General features: G+C 53.4%; 2 protein-coding genes across 2 annotated transcripts; both read left to right on the top strand.

Annotated features, from left to right (window-relative positions):
• Window positions 1–4,395: 4,395 nt before the first annotated feature.
• Window positions 4,396–8,394, top strand: IGFBP6 (insulin like growth factor binding protein 6). The gene is made up of 4 exons (XM_057701048.1): window positions 4,396–5,000; window positions 7,073–7,212; window positions 7,370–7,489; window positions 8,056–8,394. Exons 1-4 carry the CDS (start codon window positions 4,673–4,675, stop codon window positions 8,176–8,178), a joined length of 711 nt encoding a protein of 236 aa, XP_057557031.1. The 5' UTR covers window positions 4,396–4,672; the 3' UTR covers window positions 8,179–8,394.
• A 1,128-nt stretch (window positions 8,395–9,522) lies between these two features.
• On the top strand, window positions 9,523–19,779 carry SOAT2 (sterol O-acyltransferase 2). The gene is made up of 15 exons (XM_057701055.1): window positions 9,523–9,643; window positions 10,072–10,127; window positions 10,639–10,784; window positions 11,138–11,197; window positions 11,548–11,655; window positions 13,796–14,072; window positions 14,469–14,538; window positions 15,107–15,191; window positions 15,698–15,743; window positions 15,933–16,062; window positions 16,501–16,598; window positions 17,685–17,783; window positions 18,308–18,443; window positions 18,981–19,126; window positions 19,335–19,779. Exons 1-15 carry the CDS (start codon window positions 9,523–9,525, stop codon window positions 19,383–19,385), a joined length of 1,629 nt encoding a protein of 542 aa, XP_057557038.1. The 3' UTR covers window positions 19,386–19,779.
• The last annotated feature ends 884 nt before the right edge of the window (window positions 19,780–20,663 follow it).

The raw sequence follows: 20,663 nt of genomic DNA, 5'->3' as shown, positions 1-20,663 counted from the left end.
CTTAATCTGAGACAGTTATTCAGTCTTTCCTGAAGAGTAGATACCAATTATTTTGTATAATATCCCTCAGTCTCATTTTACCTGACGTTTACTCATTATTAGATTGAGGTTATGCATTAACAACTTTATCCAGATCTATGATTAATTTTGGGTTTGTTTTTTTTTTTTTGCATATGGCGATCCAGTTGTTCCAGCAGCATCTGTTGAAAAGACTGTCCTTTTTCTACTGAATTCCTTTGCACCTTTGTCAAACATCTATTGAACAAGTAAAAAAGAAAAAAAAAGTGTTTAAAGAAAAGAAAAAATTCAATTTACCATATTTTTGTGGCTCTATTTCTAGACCCTACTTTGTTCCACTGCTCTGTTTTTCTATTTTTATGTTTTGATTACTACAGTTTTATAATGAGTCTTGAAAGCAGATAGTATAAGTCCTTCAATTTTGTTTTTTTTTAAAGTTGGTTTGAGTTATTCCAGGTTTTTTGCATTTCCATATGAGACAATCGGCTTGCCAATTTCTACCAGGCCCACTGCATTGGGAGCGCAAAGTCTTAGCCACTGGGCCACCAGGGAAGTCCCCTGATTGATTTTTTTAGGTGTTTATTAAGTGTGTGTTGGATGGACAGATATTAATTCTAAGCTCCCTGGGAGCACAATTCCTCCCTATGTACGTCCATATAATGTAGTTACATCCACATATATAAATGCTCTATCAATCTACTGAATATACTTTTATTCATGTAATTACCAAAAACAAGCAAACCTCAGATGCCCAGATATTATTTCTTTTCTCCTAATGATTCCCAGCTCCCAACCGTCTGGCTGAAAACTGCTCTGTTCCCTTCGCAGTTCTCCTTTCTCTGATATCACGGGGACACTGGAAATGTAGGCAGCACAAATCATGCACATATCCACATACATCGCCCCTCAGCCTCATGTCTGTTACACAAAGATGTGATTTCCTTTCTGAGATGCCCTCCACCTCCCCTCTCTTCAACCACACCTATCTCTTCTCCTAAACTCTATTTTTTTTTTTTTGGCCTTGCCACGTGGCATGCAGGATCCTAGTTCCCCAACCAGGGATTGAACCCGGGCCCTCAGCAGTGAAAGTACCAGGTCCTACCACAGGACCACCAGGGAAGTCCCCTAATCTTTACTTTAAAGCGTTATTCTCCAGGAAACCCTCTTTGATTTCTCCTGGAGCCAGGTTTCCCTCTCTTATTGAATCCTGACCACACTCTGGCCTCCCAGTCTCTTTGGCCTTTACTCTGAGTACAAGGGGAGGAACAGAAAAAGTGAGAGGAGGGGCTGAAGGAGTGGGAGAGCCACGAGACCCCCTGGGGTGGCCTGGGCTAGCTCAGAAGTACAGGAGCACCAGTGGAGCCTCCAGAAGAGTTACCGTGCTCTGGCTTCACCTCTCAAGGCCCTCCCCCAGGACTGCCTTTGCTCGCACCCAAAACAACTTTTCCTTGTATCAATTCGAAACTCCTTATATCAGCTGGGAGCTGGGGGTCCTGTTCTCAAAACACTCACAATCTAACTAGAAAAATAAGACACAAGAAAAGATAAGCAAAAAGTTAGCAACACAATAAGGTGGGTGAATTCAGAGAAAGGCAGAGAGCTGGCCGAGCAGGGAGGGAAGAGGTGGCAGAATTTGGTTTGTAGTGAGAGGAATGGCGGGGGGGGGGGGAGAATTTCATCTTTATGAGCTGAAAACTTGGAGTCCAGGGGAAGAAATTACCTCTAAGCACCGCACCTTCACTTCCCCTAATCTCAGTTCAAACTCTGAGATGAGAAACTGCCAAGGGATTCTGGAGAAGGTGATTCCACTAGCGGGCTGAACCAGAGTATGCTTCCAAGGCCAACTGTCTACAGGGCCATGACTGTCGTGTGGGGGCAAGGGTCCTTGGGTGGGGGGGAACAGGGTGTAGCACCAAAGGCCGTTCAGGAGGACAGAGTCACAGAAGCATGACCAACTAGGAGGCTGTGTTGGGGGGACAGATGGCAGAAACCAGAGGCTGGAGACCAGCTGAGGTTATCACAACAGTTCCCATCAGACCCACACCAGACTTGGGCTATGTCATGATGTGGTCACTGAGCCTCGTCTCTGGGGCTGGCTGCCTGTGACCTGTGCCTCCGCCTGTCTTTCCTCAGACTCAAATCTCGAAAGGATGCAGGCAGGCCCTCTCCTTTACCCCTTGTTCTCCAAAGGAAGTCAGCACCTGGGGTTGCTGTGGGTTTGGAGGGACAGGCTGGTGTGAGAGATGCAGAGCACAAGGGAGCAGAGCAGAGCATAACCTACAAGAGGAGGAGGAAGTCCTGTCAAAGTTTATTTATAAAAAGCCTAAGTAACACACCAAGCTCTTTATCCTCTTCACAGCCCAGGCAGAAGCTTTCTGCAAACTCTTCTGTCCACAGAGGCCAGGCAGAGCCCCAGGGGTTTGTTTGCACCTTGGCCCACATGCCATCCTGAGCACTTAAGGCGTGCTTCAGACCACTGCTCTGGGTGCTGAGGCGAAGGGCATCCCAAAGGGAGGAAATGCAGAGTTTGAAAGTCTCAGCCTGTAAGAAGGAGGCTGGCTAGACCCCAGCACTGATAGCACAGCACGCACGCTGCTCTGGACATCTGTGCTGGAGGCATGGGGACGAGGGAAGAGCAGTGCTGGGGTGGTGGGTGGAACTGGGCTGTGCAGTGGCTGTGCTTAGACTGCATGGAGGGACCAAGCAGGGCAGGGGGAAGCAGAAATCTGTAGAGGTGGCCACGGCGATATGGGAGAGGAGAAGGGGGAATTTGGGCAGGGAGTGGTGGATGTGAGAGGCTAGCAGAGTCCTGGGCTTCTCTGCTACATAACCTACAAACGAGTACAAACTTCTTTAAAAGCCACACTAGGAGTATGGCCATCATTTCCCCATCCCAACTTTCCATATATGTTTCCATCCTATTCAGAAACAATGAGCTGGAGCTGAGGAGAAAAGCCCTCGCTAGAACCATGGGCAGGGCAAAATAAATAGTGATAAGGACAGAGAGACAGTTTGGCGCTCACCACCCTGGGGTCAGAGCTCGGAGGAGGAGGTCCCAGAGCCTCCCAGAGTGGAGGAGCGTTGCGCCTCCCACTGCCCCAGCACCCCCTCTTCCCTGCCTGCCCAATCTGCATCACTGTCTCAGGGCTACTGGAAGACACTGCTCCCCAGACGCCGGTCGTAGGGTCCCAGGGTAGCCCTAGGGGGGTGAGGTTGGGAGTAAAGTTCTTTTTAATTCTTATTTACCTAAAAGTTCAGGAAGCCCTTGCTGACATTCTTGCTTGGGGGCCCAGAATTTAAACTTAGTCACTGCCCAGAGCCCTTGTTTTAGGAAAGAATGAGATGGCCGGTGTTGCATAACCCAGAGCTGGGTGGGTGTGGGTTGCAGAAGGAAACGGTCCTTCTTCCTCCCTCTAGGAAGGAAGGCTTGGCTAGGAGTTCTCGGGATGGGCGGGGCACTGCCTGGAGAAGGGCAGCGAGGGCTAGGGGAGGTGGGGTAGACAGAGCAGAGTAGAGAAAGCCCCGGGAGCAGGCAGACTGAAACACTCAGACCAGTCGCCCCCCACTGCCCCATCCCCGGGCATTGCACAGCCTGAATAGTCCAGAAAACCAAACAGATGATACTGGGTGGGGTGGAGTAGGGGACAGATTCTGGGAAAGGGGCGGAATGGAGAGGTGGGCTGACCTGGATGAAGGACGGGGTGTGTTGGGGATCTACTCTCTGGCCACTGTCCCTAAGAACACCCAGAGTACGGGTTTCTCGAAGCCCCCCTCCCCAATTAAGCTGGCCAGTCCCGGGTCCCTACCTCCCAGGTGTTCAGCCAGTTCTCCTGCGGGCACACTCGGCCGCTTCAATCTTTCCGGACTCCCGTGGTCCCAACACAATGCTACGATTTCTGACAGTTTGTTCAAGGTGTGCTTCCCCCACCAGGCACCTCACCCCTTGCTTCCCCCAACCCCTTCTATCATCTTACCCAAGTCTGGCCCCCAACACCCGCCTTCCCTTCAGTCACATCTCAGGGAGACCTTCTCTTGCTCCTCCCTCAGCTTTGCTCTTCCTCTCCTCGCTCTTGGTTTACTCTCCCCCATCAGCAGTCGGTCCTCCCAAGGCCCCAGTCTCCATTGTTTCCGCCTTTTCTCTCTTTCTTTTCACCCACATCCCTCTCATGACCCCACACCATCCCTTCTCCGTCCACTTAAGTCCGCCATCTTCTCACTCCCCACCGAGTCCCTGTGCCTCCTTCATCCGCCACACATACACCCGAACTGGATTTCAAGTTTCCCCTTCATCCCAACTCCCGTCCTTTCCTGCTTCCACCCCTTCCCACCCTCCAGGGCCTCCAGCCAGCTGTCCAGCTCCCAAATTCCGGGCGAGATTCCCAGGAAAAAAGCAAGAAAAATCATAGTGTAATTTGGGGAGTAAACAGAAACTGGGAAGGGAGGACGCACAGTGGGGACGACCCAGGTGGAGGGGGGGCCTCTCCAGTCCCACCCAGTTTAGGGTATGCCCCTGCCTTCTCCACCGCCCCCCCCCTCACCTGGCTCTTAAAGGGCCCGGCCCCTGCCGGCGGCTACTTAAGGCAGAGGGGCGGCGGCGGGCAGCAGCTGCGCTACGACTGCTCTGGGAGGAGTGGACGGGGCAAAAATCCTGACCATGACCCCCCACAGGCTGCTGCCGCCACTGCTGCTAACCCTGCTGCTCGCCCCCCGCCCAGGAGGCGCCTTGGCAAGGTGCCCCGGCTGCGGGCAGGGGGTGCAGGCGGGTTGTCCAGGGGGCTGCGTGGAGGAGGAGGATGGGGGGCCGCCGGCGGAGGGCTGTGCGGAAGCTGGGGGCTGTCTCAGGAGAGAGGGGCAGCAGTGCGGGGTCTACACTCCAAACTGCGCCCCAGGACTGCAGTGCCAGCCGCCGGAGAAAGATGAGACGCCTTTGCGGGCGCTGCTGCTGGGCCGGGGCCGCTGCGGCCGGGCGCGCGCGCCCTCGGGTGAGTCCGCGCCCCGCCCCTGCCCCGCCCACGTGAGCCCCGCAACTCTGCCCGCAGGGTCCCGGAGGGATGCGCGCGGGCAGCCCCGCTAGCCTCAGGGTCCTGCGATTGAGGATTCCTCCTCCCCAACGCGGGGGAGGGGGGCACATTTTGGGGGGTGAAGGGGTAAGTGCGGGGAGTTCCTAGAAGTCTGGGGTGCGGCTGGGGGCCCTAGGGATGAAGCACGGAGATGTCTGAGCCCTCAACCTTTTTTGTCCCCTCTGTCTATTTTCTCTTGAGGGGAAAGGGAACGATGGAAGGGTTAGGGACCTGCTGTATGCCACAGAGGCCCAGCTCCTTCAGCCCTAGACCCCCAAGCTGGAGAAAGGACTCAGACATTGTTCCCGGCTTCCACTTGGAGAAAGAGGAAAGAGAACTCCAGACTCCCAAATCCTGCACACACTGAGAAATATCTCCTCTTAATATCAGGGCGTCCAAAGCACCTGAACATGGGGTGGCGAATGCAAGATGGCTCAAATCCAGAGCTGTTTTAGGCGAGGCTAGGGTCTGAGGGCTGGCGCTGGCCCTCCCCCACCCCTAGGGAGGGGGGGATAGAGGTGGGAAAAGAAGGAATCTGCCAGATCAGGGTTGTGATTTAAAACTTCTCAGAACCCTCCACCCACCCCACTCCACCCTAACCCAGAGAGGAGAATAGAAGGCTGAGTCATTTGGTGGGTGGGACAGAAGTGAGTCAGAACCCGAAAGATGGGGGGCAGCAGGGAGATGGGGAGAGGAGGAAATGCAAACGGCCCCCACCCCGGGGGTATCTGAGCTCCGAGTTTCTTGCATGGGAAGGGATGAAATCAACTCGGAGTTTCTTTCAGTCCCACATGCCTGCGTCCAGGCTGCTATAGGTCCTCCTGGAAAGGGGTGGTCTGGGTGGGTGTTCACGGTAGGATGCTGAATAGGGGGAAGGAGGGGCAAGGTCTGAGGAGTGTGGAGGAAGAAGGATCAGACTCACGATTGCAGAGGAAATGGTTCTTGGGTTTTGAGTAGTAGGCAGGTGGGAGCAACTGTCTAGGTTTGAGGTCTGGGGACTGAGCAGAGCTTGTCTTGGGGCATGGAGAGAGACTCCATTACATCACTTCAGGGCTCATAATACCTCATTTTACAGCTGGGGCAAATTCCAAACAGTGCCCTTCCCCCCACCCCCACCCCCATCTTTTCTTCGCCCTGACACCCTGACTTTCCCTTCCCATCCTGAGCTCTCCCCAACCCCCCCAGTACCATGTGTGAACCTTTCTTCAGAGCCAGGAGCAGCCTGCGTGTCGGAAGCCGCTCATTCCTGCACTTTTGCAGCCTGCCCACCTTCCGTCTCCTGGTTAAGGGTTGAATGGCACAGGCTCCTGGACCACTGGGGTCGAGCTGGAGCCTCAGGGGACCAGAAGGGAGAGGCCCCCACCGCAGTGCCCCCAAAATAACCGTGTATCAGGCCTGGGAGGGGTGGGCTGAGTCACAGCAGGGTCACAGCGGGGACACACATTCCACTTGGGTCCCTGCTGACCCCCTCTCACCGCCTTCGCTCTTCTGCCCCATCTCCCTGGCTTGGTGCACCCCCTGCTGGCCTCTGGTGGAACAGCCAGGTCTTTTCACAAAGCCTCAGGCCTGTCAATCAATGACTGTATTGATTTTTGCTTTCCAGAGTGCTTCTCCTTTATAAGCCTTAAAACTAGTCTCCAGAGGGCTTCCTAGGTGGCGCAGTGGTTAAGAATCCGCCTACCAGTGTCTAGGTCACGGGTTTGATCCCAGCTCTAGGAAGATCCCACATGCCGCGGAGCAACTAAGCCCGTGTGCCAAATAAATAAATAAAATTAAAATACAAAAAAAAAAAAAACTAGTCTGGGGATATTATCATGAAAAGTAACATTACCATCTGTCAGAGAAAGAAACTGAGGCCAGCAGAAAGTAACAGTGGAGCCAGACTCTAAACCCCCTCACTACTCTGAAAGCGCCTCTTGTTTCCACCTGGCTCTGACCTTTGACATCTGGTTGATTTCCGGCCTCTTTTTTCCCAATTCCTCTTGTGGTTGTAGGGGAGAATCCTAAGGAGAGTAAGTCCCAAGCAGGGACCACTCGCTCACAGGACGCGAACCACAGAGACCAACAGAAGAATCTGGGGACCTCTACCACTCCAGCCCGGCCCAATCCTGGGCGCGTCCAAGACACTGAGATGGTGCGTTTGGGGCTGGCAGGGAATAGGAGGGGTGGGGAGCCCTGGAGATTCCCGTCTGAGACTGCTACCTTGGGCTTGGCATAGTCTCCCATCCCAGTCCTGGGAGCCTGGCTGGTGGGGCCAGCGGGCTCGGCAGCAGAGCTATCCCTTCCCCCAGGGCCCCTGCCGCAGACATCTGGACTCCGTGCTGCAGCAGCTCCAGACCGAGATCTACCGTGGGGCTCACACCCTCTACGTGCCTAATTGTGACCATCGGGGCTTCTACCGGAAGCGGCAGGTGAGGCCATTCCTCTCCTCCCTTGGTCTGTCGGTACAAGGCTTCTACCAGCGGTTGGGTCGGGGGGCTTACAGAGTTGCGTAAATAAGACACTTGCCCCTGCCTTTAGGGCTCTTCCAACTTTAGGGCCCACACAAACGTAGAGAATAACCAGCCACAGCTGTGGGAGAGGAGTCAGACTGTCTAAGCAATGCCTAACTCAGGGGTTCACAAACGTGAGATGCATCAGAATCACCCTGGCTGTGAACACGGGTGGCTGAGCCCTGCCCACAGAGCCTGAGAATCTGCATTGGTGATGTGGCCCCTGGTGACGCTGATGCCATTGGTCTGGAAGCCACACTTTGAGAACCACTGTTCTGGCCTAGAAGAACAGGCACAGTTTGGTGGGTGGAAAAGAGAAGCCATGGAAGGGAACCCAGCCAGCCTCACTGTGCTGAGAACACTCAGATGTTTCTGCAGACTCAGACTCAGGAGTCCACAGCCCGTCCCCTAACCCGTGGGGCCCTTCCCATTTCTTCTGCGGGAGCCTCGGGCCGCCCCTCTCATCTGTGTGCCTCTCTCCCCAGTGCCGTTCCTCCCAGGGGCAGCGCCGAGGTCCCTGCTGGTGTGTGGATCGTATGGGCCAGCCCCTGTCCGGGTCCCCAGACGGCGATGGAAGCTCCACCTGCCCCACTGGGAGCAGCGGCTAAGGCTGGATGGGGGCTGCAGAGCCACTGGCAGGAGCGTGGGGCTGTCATCTTGGGTTATTTGTTGAGTGATATGTAACTCAGGGACCCAGAGCCCCGCACTCCACCTTCAGGCCCTGCCCCATTGTCCCCCTCACCCCTGGGACCTCACGCATGGGAAGATTGTTGGTGTTGGCTTGGGGTGTTATTAATAAAGCTGTGTTGGGGGTCTCTGGCCTACGTCTCTGTGTTCACCTCTCACATTGGAGTCCCTGGTCCACCTCTCCACCCTCGTCCAGCCTCCCGTAGCAGCTCTTTCCTGTGGACTGCCATCCATCCTTTCTGCCACACTTGGAATGACAGAGACAACCACTGGTAGAGGTTTCACAGCCTCAAGCCTCACCCAACTGCCCACCAGGGAGAGGGAGGCAGGAGGTGGGGGTGGGGAGACTCTGAGGCCATGGCCTTGGTCTGAGGTTGTGACCTTGGTTCTTACACTGTGATCTTTGGACACAAAGGGAGAGGAAGGATTAATAGTTAATCCCCAGCAGAACCCAACAAAAAGGAGCTCTCAAGGCACTTACCCTTCTGTTACTTCTTACCAAAAAGGGAAGAAAATTATTACTTATTGCACTGTTGCCATGGGCTACGCCCTGGACCGTGTGCTTTTACCTGGACTACCTCATTTTATGCTTACAATAACTTTGTGAGGTAGGGACTTTTGTCCCTGTTTTTCAGAGGAGGAAACTGTGCTGAATAAGTGTTTGTTTTGCCTTCTCTCTGCCTACCTGCTAACCCACGCAGGTGTGGGGAAGAGTTGGTGTTCAGGGACCCCAGCACCTAGCATTCCCTGGAGGGGTGTCACAGGCACCAACCTCATAGAATTGTAATCACATGCACAGAAAGCTTTGTTGGCAAGGTCCTTTCATGCACTTTATCATGGTCTAAGGGAGCCCAGTGCCCTGATACCTGAAGATGTTTCTGACTCCTCCCTGCCCTTCAGTCTATGGAGAAAGAGATTGGGAAGCAGCCACACCAGGGGATACGCCTCAGAGGGGCAAAGTCCTCCTCCCCTTGACGTGTCCGGGTGCGGAGCTGCCATTGCTGTGGGAGGGAGCTGCGCATCTGGGTGGTGCTTGGGCTGTTTGTTGGGAGGTTGTGTCCATCCCTGTGACAGCCGGTAGAGCTGAGATGACGCTGCCTTCCGGATGGGGATTGGAATCCGATAACCTATAACCCGTCCTCCTGAAAGGACTTTAGTCTTTGGAGCTGTCAGAGGAGCTGAGTGAGATAAGAGCTCAGCCAGGCAAGCCTGAAGGAAGGGAGGGAACACTTACCAGCCGCCACTGCCCAGTCAAGACTCACATCATGGAGCCAAGGGCAGCCCAGCTGCGGAAGAGAGAAGGGCTAGGAGGAGAGCAGGAGGACCGGCCCTCCAGAGAAGGGGAGCCCCGCTCTGGAAGTGCTGAACACCCAGGTGGGGCTGGAGGTGGGGATGCGCTGTTGAAAGGGGGTTCCTGCTGTCTACCTTCCATCCTTCCTGCTGTCCCGAGAGGCCAGTGAAGGCAGACCCCAGCCTCTGCCCCCTAACTACCCAGCTGGAGAAGGGAGGAGAAAAGGGCTATTCAGTGCCTTGCCTTATCTTTCTTTCAACCCCAGCCGGTGATTAGAGTTGCTTCCTGTTCCCTGGGTACCCTGTTTCCAGTAATGTCATCAAGCTCTCCCCTTGCCAGTGGCCTCCTCACCCCCTGCAAAAATAACTTCCCCTCTGATTGCTCCCCCCATGATACTAGGTATTGACTTGTTGGGGGGGCAGAGAGGCTGCTGAGCCCACAGAAAGCACTTCCTGGACAGAGGATGCTTCTGGGTCTGTACTAGGTGGCAGAACCCTATCTCCTCACCTTTGACTCCTCCTAGGAAACACTGAAATGCACAGAGGCCCAGATTTGGTACAATGGACCCGACATATGCAGGTGAGGGATGTCAGAAGTCAAAACGGACAGGTCCTGGAGTACAGGGAGGGAGAGGGAGGCGGCTTGTCAATAAAGACAATTTGTTCTTGGGTTCAAGCCCCTTGGGTCAGAGCTGAGGGTTAAGATGGAGGCATTTGAAACACAAGTCATCAGGACAGGGGCCAAAAGTCAGCTGGAGAACAGTCTTCCGTTAGTGAGGCTAGAGGTCAGGAGAGGGAAGGCTGGGGTCAGGGAGGAGAGAGTAGGATCAGAGATGATGAGGTGGTGGGCGTTCAGACCCAGAGACTGAAAGCATCTTTCCTGGATCCTCACTGCTGCCCTGGGAAACCAGAGGGTGTTAAGTTGGCAGGGGAGGGGGTACCTCTGGGCAGGAGCTGTGCTTGTTCATCTTTCCATCCCTAGCACTTAGCAGTGTGCCTGGCACGGAGGGAGCCTCAGTAAATGTTTGGTGAATGGGAGGACGGCTGACTGGATGGAGGGACCGTGGGCCCTGCCCTGCTTTGTCCTGTAGGCTGTGAAGATGCAGTTGCTGGAGCAAGCGCAAAGCCAGCTGACCGAGCTGCTGGATCGGGCCATGTGGGAGGCGGTTGAAGCCTACCCACCACAAGACAGACCAAGACAGACGATGCCCTCCATCCCTCCAGATTCCTTGCGAAAGTAAGCGTCTGAGGAGCCAGGGCGCTGGGGACTGGCTGCGCAGCCACCTCCATCGTAAGGATTATGAGCCACAGATGTTATCTCATGTGCCCTTTGCCAGCCCTGATATGGCTCTGACTTCAGTCTTCCCTCTCCTCCCCTTATAGCCTCTGCCTTTCTGACACTAACCTCCACTGCTGGGCTTTGCTCTGCCCTGGCCCTGACCGTCCACCTGGTCCTGCCCACTGGCCCTAACCCTGACCTTCCCCTACTACTGCCCTGGGCTCCCAAGTATTGACCTCCTTCAAGGCCCTACCCTCTGCCTACTGCCTTCTTCCTTTGGGTCCTGGCCCACAACAACTGTCTCAATTCAGGACCCGGGAGCCGTCCCTGGGGAAACGGAAAGTTTTCATCCTCCGCAAGTCCCTACTTGAGTAAGTCAGGGGTGAGGACAGGGGATGGGAAGAAAAGGAAGAGCTTTGTCTGGGGGTCCAGGACACAACATTTGTCATCCTCAGGCTCCAGGTGGTTTAGGGGAGGACTTGGAGATGGTTTCTAAGGTTCTGTTTCTCTGTTTGCCCTGGGTGTGACTGTGGAAGAAAAGCCACCAGGATGAGAACTGTCTGGGCTGGAAAGGGATTTGGACAGAAATCCCAGCCATATCGCTGCCCATAGCTGCAAGTTCCCAACCACTAGGCCTCACCCCCACTTGTGTACAGAGCCTGAGCTCATGTGCATGACCTTGAGGACTCTCCCACTGACATTCAGGCCCCTGTCCTTCCAGCGAGCTGATGGAGGTGCAGCATTTCCGCACCATCTACCACATGTTTATCGCCGGCCTGTGTGTCTTCATCAGCAGCACCCTGGCCATCGACCTTATTGATGAGGGCAGGTAGGCACCCCTCCCACTCGGGACAGGCCCACAGATCAGATCAGACCACCTGGGTCCCCAGTGCTTCACCGGCCGCTGGCCCGAGAGAGCATCGGTCCATTTGATTATTAGACACATGGCAACATTGCTTCCAAGCCACCTTCCCACCCAAAAAGTCCTCTTAGACTTCTCCCTTGCACAGCTTTGGATGGCCTTTGGTCTGTTTCCCCAGGGTTAGCCCTCTGAGGCAACGACACCCCCACTCAAATCCTTCTCACTCGGACCCTTGTCCTGAGGCAGATATACGTGTTTGTGCACACACAAGCATGGGTCCCGCCCCACTGCTCTCACACACTCCTTTCCAAGGCAGTGCTGTTCAGCTCAAGAAACTTCAGTGAGCTCCTGCTAAGTACCAGCCCCGGGGTGCAGAGAGACAAGGGGCCAACCCCAGCCCTGTCTGTGAGGCACACCCCGTCTTGTGGGGAAGACACACACATGCACACAAGTGCCTTGGTGGGTCGCTTCCCCCACAAAGCACACCTCCACACACTGGAGATGAGCCTCAGGGGGCTGTAGACCCCTGGGAGTCTGGATTTGCATGACCCCACCTCACTCTACATCTGGCTCAGGAAGCAGTAAAGGCAAGAGGATCAAGGAGCTGCAGGTTCAGCAACAGCATTGCCTTTTGGTAAAACTGTTGTTAATTCTTATAATAATTAAGGATCAAATCTCAGTAAAAGCTTCAAATATATGTAAAGTGGCTCCTTCTCCACCACCCCCCTCCATTCCAGACCACTCCCCGGAGGTGACATTTTTAACGGTTTTGAGGGTTTCCCTCCATAGCATTTTCCATTCGTCCACTTCCAGATGTATATAAGAACCAAGGGGATGTATTTTGTGGGGGTTTACATTAATAAGATATTTACTGTACCTATTGTTTCCTTTTCACTCCCCAATGACCCATCTTAGAGATCTTTCCATGTTGGTCCATTGATTTTAATGACTGCAGAGTCTGGAAGTACCAGCTTTTGTTCATTTAGTTTTTTACTAATGGACATTTAGGTTGCTTCTAATTTTCTAATTTGTTACCATTACAAACCATACACTCTTTTCTGGCCACACAGCGCGGCTTGAAGGATCTTAGTTCCTCGATCCCAGGGACTGAACTCAGGCCACCGCAGTGAAAGCACTGAGTCCTGACCACTGGACCTCCAGGGAATTCCCCAAACCATATACTCCCTTTTTTTTTTTTTTTTTTTTTTGGCTGTGTTCGGTTTTCGTTGCTGTGCCCTGGCTTTCTCTAGCGGCGGCAAGCAGAGGCTACTCTTCCTTGCAGTGGGCAGACTGCTCATTGCAGTGGCTTCTCTTGTTGCAGAGCACAGGCTCTAGAGCACAGGCTCAGTAGTTGTGGCTCACGGGGCTTAGTTGCTCCACGGCATGTGGGATCTTCCCGGACCAGAGATCAAACCCCTGTCCCCTGCATTGGCAGGTGGATTCTTAACCACTGTGCCACCAGGGAAGTCCCTATACTTTTATATTTTATTTCATTTTATTTTTATTTATTTTTAATTTGGCTGTGCCTGGTCTTAGTTGTGGCATGCGGGATCTTTTAGTTGTGGCATGTGGGATCTTTAGTTGCAGCATGTGGGATCTAGTTCCCTGACCAGGGATCAAACCCAGGCCCCCTGCATTAGGAGCATGGAGTCTTAGTCACTGGACCACCAAAGAAGTCCCCAAACCATGTACTCTTAACCTAAGCAAAGAAAACACTCAACAACCTGCTTTCCATTCATTCAAGTCTACAGCTCCAGACACTCCAAAAGTACACAACTAATAAAAATCAAAGTTAAATTCTAAATACCTCTATCCTAACACAGGTGGCATGGGGCATACTGAACCCTTCTGCAATGCCATATAATTTACCAAGGGCTCTAAATGTTATTTGGAAGCAAAGCCATCCCATGATTGAGTCTCCTCTGGCAATGCCCTGTTGCTAGAAGTTCTGGGCAACAGAGGTGCCATCTTGAACACGTTCAGAGACAGGGAGCTCACAGCCTTGGCATGATGCCTCAGTTTGTCTTCCAAGAGCTCTGACTGCAGAGGGAGGGGACAAGGATGGGCCTCACACTTGTCTGCTTTGTCTCTGCTTCCCCACTCCCAGGCTGATGCTGGAGTTTGACCTACTGATCTTCAGCTTTGGACAGCTGCCCTTGGCGCTGGTGACGTGGGTCCCCATGCTCCTGTCCACTCTGCTGGTGCCCTACCAGGTCCTGCGGCTGTGCGCGAGTCCCCGGTCCGGAGGGGCCCGGATGCTGGGGGTGGGCCTGGGCTGCATGCTGCTGGCCGCGCACAGCGTGGTGCTCGGCATCCTCCCGGTGTACGTAGCAGTAAAGTATGAGCTCCCACCAGCCTCCCGCTGTGTCCTAGTCTTTGAGCAGGTAGGTGATGGGCGGGACCAATGGTGGGGCGGGGCCGCTGGGAGGGAGGGCATTGGATACTGTATGGGTGGGGGCGGAGCTAGTTACCAGGGGCGGAGTCCTTTGAGAGGGATTTGAGCCAACCAGCAGGCTCCAAGGGAATGTAAACGAATGAACACTGCTATGCAAATACAGTCGGAGGGGGTTGGCTGGCTGGTGGCTCTGCCCTTTCCGTATGCCTTTACCCTGGGTTCCTCCCAGCAGCCGTGTGTGTTAGGCTATGAGACAGTCCAACAAAAAGATAAAGTACAAAGTTTACAGTCTGCCTGCACCGCTCCCGTAAACGATAGCACACGGAGGGTAAGTGACCTGCTCACAGTTACACAGCACCTTAACCTCTTTTCCATTCCATCTCAGGTCAGGCTCCTGATGAAAAGCTACTCCTTCCTGAGAGAGACTGTGCCTGGGAAACTTCGGGCCAGAGGAGGTGAGGCCTTCAGCAGATGCGGCTGTGAACGCAGTCCTCTTGGCTGGTTGAATGAAGCCAGCAGGTGCAGGCTCCTCATAAAAGATCCAACTTTCTAAGCCCATGTTGCCCACGCGGCACAGCTCCAGCCTCCAGCTGGGCTCTGTGGGCCTTTGTCATTAGGTGTTCCCTTATGTCCCGCTTCTGAGATGCCTCCTCTGCTGTCCAGGACTTCTGGCTCATTCTTATTTAGACCCAGGGTATGAGAGCCTTATATTAGGAAGTCAAAACAGAAGGAGAGAGAATTGGGTGGTGCAACTTGTGGGTGCCAAATGAAGCTCTGGCCACAGCAGATCTTGTGCCAGAAAATGGGGTGCCTGGAATGGAACCAAAAGGAGGGTGTTAAAGAGCAGGTTCAGCTCCTGCTGGGTTTCACGTCCAGATCGCATATCCAGCTCCTCACCCATCCCCCCAGCTCTGTCCTATCCAGCTCTTTTCACCAGTCCCACTGCCCTTCCCCAGCTCCCCACCCACCTGTGTCCTCTCTCCCTCCCCTCTTCACTAATGGGCCCCTCTTACTCCTCCCCAGGTGAGAGGATCCGGGCCCCCAGTTTCTCCAGCTATCTCTACTTCCTCTTCTGCCCCACACTCATCTACAGGGAGACTTACCCCAGGTAAGACCCCGCACCCCCTTCCCCAAATGCCCAGGCCTATCAGGGACCTAGCCCTTCTGCTCTCCTCTCCCTGAGGTCTTTAAGCCTCATCCCAGACACTGGCCACTTTCTCAGGATGCACCCCATGATAAAGATGGGAAATATGGGACCGGTACATTACCCTTTCTCTTTTACCCCAGCCATGGTGACACAAGGGTGGCTGACTGTCCTGGTTCACCCAGGACTGCCCCAGTTTTAGCACTGAAATCCCTACCTCCTGGGAAACCTCTCAGTCTGGAGCAAACTCCAGATGGTTGGTCACCTTAGTGGACACTCAAGCTAAAAATCCACTTGTCATCTCTGTGATGGAGGGTCCAAAGTGTTCTAGATCCCCACCTCCCCAGATAATCCTCCCGGGCCTGAGCAACTGAGGGAGCTGTGGAGAGAGGGTCCCAGACGCTGGGCCCCGGCCTGGGCAGGAACAAAATAAAAGGATGAGAAACATATAATCCCCATTGCTGCTGCAGGACACCCAACGTCAGGTGGAATTATGTGGCCAAGAACTTTGCCCAGGTCAGAAGACGGGGTCAAAGGGTGGCTGAGGGGGCATTTCTGGGAGTGAAGTAGGGGAGGCCTGGGGAAGAAGTCAGAGGGTGGTGCTAAGGAAAGAGGAGGCAGATGCTGGGCCAGAGTCCAATTCCAGAAGGAGGGGACAGCTGCCAGTGTTTCCTTTCAAAATTATGTCCTCCACTCCCTCCCCAGGCCCTGGGCTGCGTGCTCTATGCCTGTTTCATCTTGGGCCGCCTCTGTGTTCCTGTCTTTGCCAACATGAGCAGGGAGCCCTTCAGCACCCGTGCCCTGGTGCTCTCCATCATGCACGCCACCTTGCCAGGTATGCCCAGCAGAGGCAGGGCTGCAGAAGGCTGCAGCCTGGGGAAGGCTTAGCAGGGAGCTCCTCCCGCCCCTCACTCTGAGTTTCAACACCTTCTCCCTCTGACTCTCCCCTGGCATCTGCCCCCTCCTTTGGTTGCTCATTGTGAGGGTCTCAAGTCAGATTGCCACCTACCCACCCCCTGCTTCAACCACTCTGTGAACTCTCAGCAGGCAGAGGTTTTAACATTCATCTCTACATCCCCAACATCTGGCATGGGCTTCATGAGCAAATGGATTTAATGCATGAATGAATGCATGAATTAGTGAATGATTAACAAATGATTGGTAGGGGTTGGAGCCCTGGTTGCTGGGTGAGGGCTTCCTGGAGGGACCCCCAGAGCTTCGTGCGGGATCGGCGGGCCAGTCTGACTCGCAGCCCCTCGTCTCCGCTCACCAGGCATTTTCATGCTGCTGCTCATCTTCTTTGCCTTCCTTCACTGCTGGCTCAATGCCTTCGCGGAGATGCTACGATTTGGAGACAGGATGTTCTATCGGGTGAGGCCTGGACCTGGGCTACTTGGGAGCTGGATGCAGGGAGGGCTAGGGAAGGATGTGGGGGGGATGGTGGCTATGTTGGCTGTCACCTTGTTACCAAACCAGGTTCATTCGCCCAACTCGCACTAAAGCAAACACTGAGACACTGAGAGTTACAGCAGAGAAAGGGTTTATTCACAAGACAGCCTAATGAGGAGAAGAGAGAACAATCTCAGATTCACCTCTCCAAAGGCCAGGGGCTTGAGATACTTATGGGCTAAAGAAGCAGGGTGATCTTAGGTATGGGAAGAAGCGATTGGAGGTAGGGACAAGGTGAGGTGATTCTGTACAGGCATATCTGAGCTACATGCTTCTTCATGGGGTGCATGTTGAAAAATGGAGACACTTAGCATGACCTGAGGGTGGAGTTCTTGGCCCTCTGACGTCAGAAGGTCATTCATCCGACACCTGTACAGGCCCAGTTTTAGGGTCGGTGGTCCCAGCCGATCTTAGCCCACTTGAACTAGACAGGAGCCAACTCCAAGTTTCTGGAAAACGTATGCCCCCTGTTACTATAGTGACCCATATATCAGAGGTGTTATCTATATGCGGTGGTTAAGGAGTCAAAAAAAAAAAATTAAGGCTTGGTCAGTGAAGGCAGGTTGCAAGCAGAAGGGTTTTTAACACGCTGTTCCCTTACCTGCAGTTCTGTGAGACAAAGTCAGGAATTTCTCTTAGTCACCAGTTTCCGTTAACCCTGTGGGGCACGATTTCAGCCTCAGCTGTGCTGTCAGTCTCCCACAGTGAGAAATGGGCTCCTCTGGGTATGGGTATAATGTCACCCCTCCACCTCCTGACCAGCCGGGGCTAACTGCTTTTGTGGGGATGGTGCTTTGGAATCTTCTTCCCCTGAGAGGGAGAGTGGGAGGGAGGGCAAGCACCCCAGGTCCTGAAGAGGGAGTTAGGAGGATGCTTGCTGTCTCCCTCCTGCTGGGAGCCCTTGTGGAGAACACTGGGCGGGAAGCAGGGGAGAGAAGCTGGGGCCTGAGCAGAGACAGGACCCTGATGCTCACCTCCTCCCCCATCCTGACCCCAACCCCTCCCCAGGACTGGTGGAACTCGACGTCCTTCTCCAACTACTACCGCACTTGGAACGTGGTGGTCCATGACTGGCTGTACAGCTACGTCTATCAGGATGGGCTGTGGGTACGGGCTCTGCAGACCCCCTCAGCTCCCACGGTTATTGGAACCTCTCTGCAATATCCTCTCCTTCCCTTTCTCTGAACCATCCATCTTTTCCAGACCTAAGGGCTCCTTTGACTTTCACCTGCCCCCATTCTACCCAACCCAATGGGCAGAAAGTCCTTCCTATGATCTAACTTCCTTCCTTCCTTGTCCTCAACTACGGCTCCTCCTCAGGGCATTTCTCCCCCCGCCCCCCAGCCTCCTAAGGAACATGCATATGGCAATACTCAGTTACCAAGAATTTTCACATACTACATAATCTGCCTTGTAACTCTGAGAAGTATTATTATATCTTCTTTTGAAAGTTGCATCTAAGGCGCAATGGACGAATAAAATGCTCTTAAATAGGACATGTCAGCCCTTCTGATCCCAAATCCCATTTTCTTTCTACTGTACTACACACCCTCTGGCTTCCTTAAGGAGGGGGCTCTTTGTGGAGGGGCTTAGGGAGACTCACTCCACCCTCCTCCCCCGGCCCCTGCCAGCTCCTTGGTGGCCGGGCCCGAGGCGCAGCCATGCTGGGCGTGTTCCTAGTCTCTGCAGTTGTCCATGAGTACATCTTCTGCTTCGTCCTGGGATTCTTCTACCCCGTCATGCTGTTGCTCTTCCTTGTCTTTGGAGGTGAGCTTTATCTCTGTATGCCCCTGGAGAGGGAGACATCCAGAGGGAAGAGATCTGGAGTCCCAGTCATGGAGATTCCAGACTGATGCGGGAGGCCACGTACCCAAGACAGAAGGGAGGATGCATGTGCCTTCTGGGGGAAGGCATGAGAGCTGTGAGAGTTGGCAGTGGGACTTTGGAGCAGGGAGGGAGGCAGCATTGGGAGGTAGCAAAGGGGTCTCCTGGGAGATGTGGCAAAAGACTTCTGGCTGGATAGGAGCATCTGAGCAGGGCACACATAGAGGGAGACAAAGTGGAGAAAACTGGTGTGAGGTTGGGAGGTTCAGTAAGAGAACCAGGATATTGATGTAAACTGAGAAATCCCGGTTTTACATGAGCCACTGGAGACCTCCGTGGGTTTCTAGAGCTGGGTTCAAGATCTTCCTCAATGGTACCTTCCTGTTCCAACTCTTCCCTGTGCCCTGAGATGGGAGGGGAGCCAGGAAGATAAGATACAGGGATTTGGAGCCGAGGTGACCACCTTTCCTCCTGCATCAGGGCCACTGAACTTCGCGATGCATGACCGGCATACAGGCCCAGCATGGAACGTACTCATGTGGACCATGCTTTTTCTGGGCCAGGGCATCCAGGTCAGCCTGTACTGCCAGGAGTGGTATGCACGGCGCCACTGCCCCCTGCCCCAGGTAAGGGCCTGTGACCCTCTCTCAGCTCCCCACCCAGGAAGACACGCTTCCCCTTCCCAAGAGCCGGCCCCCTATTGTTGCCCAATTCAACAGCCATGGTCAGGGGCCAGGGCCTGATTTGGGGCTGATGGATAGCCTCCCGTGTCTTAGGTGCACAGGGTGGACACTGGGAGGGACCTTATTCACAACTCACCTTTCTCTGTCACAGACAACCTTCTGGGGGCTGGTGACACCTCGATCTTGGTCCTGCCATACCTAGAGGCCAGGGCACCCTCACTGCCCAGATGACATCACCAAGTTCTTCTCTGCCTGCAAAGCCTGGGACCAGGGCTCCTCTCTACATTCCTAGACCTAGCTCTGAGTCAAGGGGGCCTGCCATGCCTGACCCCACCAGAGAACTCCAAGGACTGAGCTCTGTGGACTTGTGGATGGGTGAACACAGACTCAGAATGGTGGTGGTCCTTGAGCCCCCACCCTGTGGATTGGGCAAAGGGCCCCCTCTCACTCCATGACTGTTCAGACTAGGGGAGACACAAAGGACTGTACAGATTTGGTGAATGTGGGGTGACAAAGCAACTCGGACCATCAAGGTCTGAGAAGGCTTTATTTCTTTCTTTGCACGCATTCCAATACAGTAATAAACTCTTCGTATCACTTTTTATTCATTCGTTTCTTCATTCATTCATCATTTGTTGAAGACCCACTTAAAAAGTTTTTTTATTGAAGTATAGTTGATTTACAATGTTGCGTTAATTTCTGCTGAACAGCAAAGTGACTTCATTATACACCCATATATATTCTTTTTTATATTCTTTTCCATTATGGTTTATCCCAGGACATTGAATATAGTTCCCTGTGCCCTACAATAAGACCTTGTTGTTTATCCATTTTATATGTAATAGTCTGCATCTACTAACCCCAAACTCCCAGTCCATCCCTCCCCCTCCCCTGCTCTTGGCAACCACGAGTCTTCTCTATGTGAAGCCCCATTTTTAATATATTTATTAAAATTATTCATTTATTTTTTTTATTGGCTGCATGGGGTCTTCATTGCTGTGCATGGGCTTTCTCTAGTTGTGGCAAGCAGGGGCTTCTCTTTGTAGCGGTGCGCAGGTTTCTCATTGCAGTGGCTTCTCCTGTGGAGCACGGGCTCTAGGTGCGTGGGCTTCAGTAGTTATGGCTCACAGGATCTAGAGCACAGGCTCAGTAGTTGTGGTGCACAAGATTAGTTGCTCTGAGTCATGTGGAATCTTCCCACACCACAGCTCGAAACCATATCCCCTGCACCACCAGGGAAGCCCCTTATTTTTGTTTTAGGAGTTGTTTGCTTTTGAAGACTACATAGGACTTTTCTACATAGATGATCATGTCATCTGCAAATAAAGATAATTTTATTTCTTCCTTTCCAATCTTAACGCCTTTTATTTCTTTTTCTTGCCTTATTGCACTGCCTAGATCCTCCAGTACCATTTTCAAGAAAAGTAATAAGAGCAGACATCTTTTCCTTGATCTTAGGGAGAAAGCATTCAGACTTTCA

Source organism: Hippopotamus amphibius, chromosome 12 (genome assembly GCF_030028045.1).
Source record: "Hippopotamus amphibius kiboko isolate mHipAmp2 chromosome 12, mHipAmp2.hap2, whole genome shotgun sequence".
Classification (NCBI taxonomy): Eukaryota; Metazoa; Chordata; class Mammalia; order Artiodactyla; family Hippopotamidae; genus Hippopotamus; species Hippopotamus amphibius.
The sequence above is the reverse complement of the archived record's forward strand: the minus strand, read 5'-3'. Positions and strand labels throughout refer to the sequence as shown.

What these genes read in the sequence shown, in the direction of transcription:
- IGFBP6 (XM_057701048.1), top strand. Translation starts at nt 4,673, where the DNA reads ATGACCCCCCACAGGCTGCTGCCGCCACTGCTGCTAACCCTGCTGCTC. An exon ending in GCGTCCAAGACACTGAGATG is followed by an intron (nt 7,213 to 7,369) that starts GTGCGTTTGGGG and finishes CCCTTCCCCCAG; the next exon opens with GGCCCCTGCCGCAGACATCT. An exon ending in GCTTCTACCGGAAGCGGCAG is followed by an intron (nt 7,490 to 8,055) that starts GTGAGGCCATTC and finishes CTCTCTCCCCAG; the next exon opens with TGCCGTTCCTCCCAGGGGCA.
- SOAT2 (XM_057701055.1), top strand. Translation starts at nt 9,523, where the DNA reads ATGGAGCCAAGGGCAGCCCAGCTGCGGAAGAGAGAAGGGCTAGGAGGA. An exon ending in ACACCCAGGTGGGGCTGGAG is followed by an intron (nt 9,644 to 10,071) that starts GTGGGGATGCGC and finishes GACTCCTCCTAG; the next exon opens with GAAACACTGAAATGCACAGA. An exon ending in GACCTTATTGATGAGGGCAG is followed by an intron (nt 11,656 to 13,795) that starts GTAGGCACCCCT and finishes CCCCACTCCCAG; the next exon opens with GCTGATGCTGGAGTTTGACC.